The sequence below is a fragment of the Procambarus clarkii genome, chromosome 25 (assembly GCF_040958095.1).
Source record: "Procambarus clarkii isolate CNS0578487 chromosome 25, FALCON_Pclarkii_2.0, whole genome shotgun sequence".
Classification (NCBI taxonomy): domain Eukaryota; kingdom Metazoa; phylum Arthropoda; class Malacostraca; order Decapoda; family Cambaridae; genus Procambarus; species Procambarus clarkii.
Window position 1 is genome coordinate 29,932,543 of NC_091174.1, and position 5,780 is coordinate 29,938,322.

General features: G+C 39.7%; 1 protein-coding gene across 1 annotated transcript in view; it reads left to right on the top strand.

Moving 5' to 3' along the window:
- The window catches only part of LOC138368497 (dynein beta chain, ciliary-like), a 118,521-nt gene extending 113,911 nt beyond the window's left edge, over positions 1-4,610 (top strand). Inside the window, exon 5 of the mRNA XM_069331018.1 lies at positions 4,412-4,610. Coding sequence (XP_069187119.1) covers positions 4,412-4,610 — 199 coding nt within the window. The remainder of the gene's footprint in view (positions 1-4,411) is intronic.
- The last annotated feature ends 1,170 nt before the right edge of the window (positions 4,611-5,780 follow it).

Consider the following 5,780-nt stretch of genomic DNA (forward strand, 5'->3'; position numbering starts at 1 on the left):
GATTTTTGATTTACCTCCAACAGTGAAGCGTAATGTACGAAAGATTGAGAAAATTCGTGTTAGAATTATTAATCTTACTTTTTCGGTCATATTTAATAATATATATATATATATATATATATATATATATATATATATATATGTCGTACCTAGTAGCCAGAACGCACTTCTCAGCCTACTATGCAAGGCCCGATTTGCCTAATAAGCCAAGTTTCCCTAAATTTATATAATTTCTTTAATTTTGTTCTTATGAAATGATAAAGCTACCCATTTCATTATGTATCAGGTCAATTTTTTTGTATTTGAGTTAAAATTACCATAGATATATGACCGAACCTAACCAACCCTACCTAACCTAACCTAACCTATCTTTATAGGTTAGGTTAGGTTAGGTTAGGTTAGGTAGTCGAAAAACAATTAATTCATGAAAACTTGGCTTATTAGGCATATCGGGCCTTGCATAGTAGGCTGAGAAGTGCGTTCTGGCTATTAGGTACGACATATATATATATATATATATATATATATATATATATATATATATATATATATATATATATATATATATATATATATATATATTAGCCAGAACGCACTTCTCAGCCTACTATGCAAAGCCCGATTTGCCTAATAAGCCAAGTTTTCCTGAATTAATATATTTTCTCTATTTTTTTTCTTATGAAATGATAAAACTACCCATTCTATTATGTATGAGGTCAATTTTTTTTATTGGAGTTAAAATTAACGTAGATATAGGACCGAACCTAACCAACCCTACCTAACCTAATCTAACCTATCATTATAGGTTAGGTTTGGTTAGGTAGCCGAAAAAGTTAGGTTAGGTTAGGTAGGTTAGGTAGTCGAAAAACAATTAATTCATGAAAACTTGGCCTATTAGGCAAATCTGGCCTTGCATAGTAGGCTGAGAGGTGCGTTCTGGCTATTAGGTACGACATATATATATATATATATATATATATATATATATATATATATATATATATATATATATATATATATATATATATATATATATATATATATATATATATATATATATATATATATATATATATATATATTGTGACGATAATCTCTTTCAAGAGAGATTGAGCCTGCTCTTCCCCACAAAGTACGTCAATATACAAGATAATATAGAAGATACGTCCACCAAGTATAGCCAAACGTTTTGCCCAGAGAGCAAATCGTACCCAGCACACAGTGACACCTGCTACCTACCACCGCCGTAACCAGCAAACTGCTCATCCTTTGCCTGCCTGTCGCTGATTGGCTGGTGTCCCGTCGCACCTGCCCTCCGCCTCCGCTACAAGTTGACGTCTGGGCTGCAGTGCGCTAATTTTGTCAGAATATCTCAGTGCTCCAAGCAGTTGACATCTCTCGCTGGTAGACTAAGCCTTGGCTTTCGTGTACTAAGGGAGGTGGCAGCTCGAAGCCAATATTCCAGCATCACTAATATTTTATTTTGCTATCACTGTCACTCACTTGTCTTAACGTAACTTTTCATTTGCCAGTGATTATTCATATTATTTTGTTTGTTGACTTGTCTTTCATATTTTAAGGGCTTAACTTTATTCATGTCTTGTTTTTCTAAAGTAATTAAAATTTCATTGTTAATTTACTTGTGTTTTGTGTGTCTTCCCATTACCTTACCACAGACGAAAGCTCCAGCTTTTCTCTTTTTTTCTATTATGTGACGAGGCCCTGCCCCTAGCTTTTGAAACAGCTGAACACCAACGCTTTACCGTCATATATATATATATATATATATATATATATATATATATATATATATATATATATATATATATATATATATATATATATATATATATATATATATATATATATATATATATATATATATATATATTAATTAACTAAGGAAGGAAGAGGTGGTGACGAGTATTGATGTCACATTTAATTCCTCTATGATAAAATATAATTTCGCGTAACATAAATTGGCTTATTAAAGTTGTGCAGCTAATCGAGGAAATTAAAATGAAATCATTTACATTAAAATAATTTCCTCTAGAATGTTTAATATCAACTAAATAAAGGAGTTCCAGTAAGCAGTAGTATGCTACGAAAGTAAACTTATTAGTAAGTAACTGTTTTTAGTAAAAGAAATGATAAACTGGACTCTGTTATAAATCCAACTAAATGTGGAGAGAATTCATGTTACTGCCTGTCGTTCCTCACGTCATCACTGTGACTAGGAAGAATCTGGCAATCTGTTTAAAATAAATCATGATGATGAATAAATGTACAAGTTAGCAATTTTAGTAACTACTTGTGGTTAATACAAAGGATGTATAAAAGTACAAAGATGTATAAAACTGTTGGTTATTTCCAACAATGGGGGGAGGAAGGGCTTAAGGGAAGGGGGGGCCTAACGGGGGCAGAAGAAGGGGGAGGGCTTGGGGGTTGTAGGGGGAAAGGGAGGGCTGAGGGGATTGAGATAGAGGGGAGGGTTTAGGGGAGTGGTGGAGAAGAGAAGGTTGGGGGGGGAGAAAGGAGTGCTTGGGGGTGGGGGAGCATATGGGAGAAGAGAGAGGCTTGGGGGAGAAGGGAGGTGGGAGAATGGGGTGAGTGGGAGGGTTCCATTGGGGGGCTGTCATGGGATGGGGCAGGTAGGGTAACTATTGGGTAGAAGGTGGGGTGGTGCTCCACTCCCTGTGGCTGTTGAACTGTTTGTGGAGGGTTCCCCACTCCCCTCTGAGATTGTAGGGTTCGGGGGTTTGGTTCTCTGACTCCTTTCTCTCTCCCTGCACGCTCTCCTTGCGTCTGCGGCCATCACTCTCTCGCCCCTTGTCAAATCCCTCTGCAGGAATACGTTTTTGAACTTCTGTTCATTTGCTAGACCACTCTTCCATGCTAACAGATCCTCTTTTGTGTTCCTCGCTCATGAATACCACTTTTATCAATCGGTCTCTGTCCTTGTTGTACTTTCCAAGCCTGAAATCCTTTTCAATATTTTGGTCAGCCCTCTCCATCTGTACCTCTTTAAGGATCTCGGTAACAATGTTTTTGTCCTTGTCTCTCCACTCCTTTTGGCTGGTCCCTGTTTGCTTCCTAATGCCTGCTACTACTACTGCCTTTTTTCTCTCTATCAGCCAGCTAGTACATCTAGCTGCTTCCTGAGAAAAAGCCACTTCCATGGCAACTTCCCTTACGTCAGACTTAGCTTCAAGGTTCTTTTTAAACAATTCTGTACTCTCACCTATTTGTACTCACCTATTTGTGCTTGCAGGGGTTGAGCTTTGGCTCTTTGTTTCCGCCTCTCAACTGTCAATCAGCTGGTGTACAGATTCCTGAGCCTACTGGGCTCTATCATATCTACATTTGAAACTGTCTATGGAGTCAGCCTCCACCACATCACTGCCTAATGCATTCCATCTGTTAACTACTCTGACACTGAAAAGGTTCCTTCTAACGTCGCTGTGGCTCATGTGGGTACTCAGTTTCCACCTGTGTTCCCTTGTTCGTGTACCACCAGTGTTGAATAGTTTATCCTTGTCTACCCGTTCGATTCCCTTGAGGATTTTGTAGGTAGTGATCATGTCTTCCCTTACTCTTCTATCTTCCAGTGTCGTAAGGTGCATTTCCCGCAGCGTTTCCTCGTAACTCATGCCTCTTAGTTCTGGGACTAGTCTAGTGGCATATCTTTGAACTTTTTCCAGCTTCGTCTTGTGCTTGACAAGGTACGGGCTCCATGCTGGGGCCGCATACTCCAAAATTGGTCTTACATATGTGGTATACAAGATTCTGAATGATTTCTTACACAGGTTCCTGAAGGCTGTTCTGATGTTAGCCAGCCTCGCATATGCCGCAGACGTAATTCATTTTATGTGGGCTTCAGGAGACAGGTTTGGTGTGATATCAACTCCTAGATCTTTCTCTCTGTCCGTTTCATTAAGTACTTTATCTCCTACTCTGTATCCGTGTGTTCTGTATTTCTGTATTCTGTGTGTGTGTGTGTGTGTGTGTGTGTGTGTGTGTGTGTGTGTGTGTGTGTGTGTGTGTGTGTGTGTGTGTGTGTGTGTGTGTGTGTGTGTGTACACATACCTGTCTATGTTACTGACTTTTTTTTAGCTTACAGTTGTTATCCACCATCAGCACATCTGAAGGTTGACCCTAGATACTTATATGGCGAGCTTATTAATAATATGACGACGCAGAAGGATGTGTGTGATAGAGCATTCATATTGTCTATTAACTAAATGTTCTCATGTACGTGTTGAGCGTATATGTTCGAATTACATGCTAGTCTAAGAATGAATAATCTCATATGAAGTGTTATTTGTAATAGTTAGCATGTGTGTGTTGATACCTGAGTAAGCTTCTGGTTATCCACTCGTGCTCAATTACCTCCTTGGTTTTCTCCCGCCAGCGAGTTCAACGAGGCCTACACAGCATTTTCCATCAGGACCTATGACTGCCTTGACCCTGCGGAAAACGCTTTCGAAGAGGGCCACCATCAGTTCCGGATAAAGGTGGCAGAACTAGAACAGCGACTCAGCCTCATCGTCAAGCACGCCCTTCAGGAGAGCCAGAGTGCAGAGTCTTTCTTTAAGGTACGAGCAGGATAAAGGAAGAACTCATGTTTCAGAAATTCAGGTGTGTTCCCGCTTCTCAACTTTAATATGGCAGGTGCATAGGTTCCTAAAGCTCGTGGCCTTTGGCATATCTACACTTGATGCTGCCAAAACCATGTGCCTCCACCTCTTCACTTTTTAGAATTCATTTGTTCAGTAATTTGAAAGTGGAAAACACTTCGGGATAACATGTGTCTTATTTGGATTCTCATTTTTCAAGTGAGTACCCTGTGCCACCTATAAACTTGTTTTTAATACTCTGTATTTGTCTGACCTGTGTACTCACCTAGTTGTGTTTGTGGGGGTTGAGCTTTAGCTCTTTGGTCCCGCCTCTCAACCGTCAATCAACAGGTGTACAGGTTCCTGAGCCTATTGGGCTCTATCATATCTAAACTTGAAACTGTGTATGGAGTCAGCCTCCACCACATCACTTCCTAATGCATTTCATTTGTCAACCACTCTGACACTAAAAAAGTTCTTTCTAACATCTCTGTGGCTCATTTGGGCACTCAGTTTCCACCTGTGTTCTTTAGTGCGTGTGCCCCTTGTGTTAAATAGACTGTCTTTATCTACCCTATCAATTTCCTTGAGAATCTTGAATGTAGTGATCATGTCTCTCCTAACTCTTCTGTCTTCCAGCGAAGTGAGGTTTAATTCCCGTAGTCTCTCCTCGTAGCTCATATCTCTCAGTACGGGTACTAGTCGGGTGGCAAACCTTTGAACCTTTTCCAGTTTGGTCTTATCCTTGACTAGATATGGACTCCATGCTGGAGCTGCATACTCCAGGATTGGCCTAACATATGTGGTAAACAAAGTTCTGAATGATTCCTTACACAAGTTTCTAAATGTCGTTCTTATGTTGGCCAGCCTGGCATATGCCGCTGATGTTATCCTCTTGATATGGGCTGCAGGAGACAGGTCTGGCGTGATATCAACCTCAAAGACTTTTTCTTTCTCTGTCTCTTGAAGTATTTCATCTCCCAGATGGTACTTTGTATCTCGCCTCATGCTCCCTACACCTATCTTCATTATATTGCATTTGCTTGGATTAAACTCTAACAACCATTTGTTTGACCATTCCTTCAGCTTGTCTAGGTCTTCTTGAAGCCTCAAGCAGTCCTCTTCTGTCTTAATCCTTCTCATAATTTTGGCACCGTCCGCAAA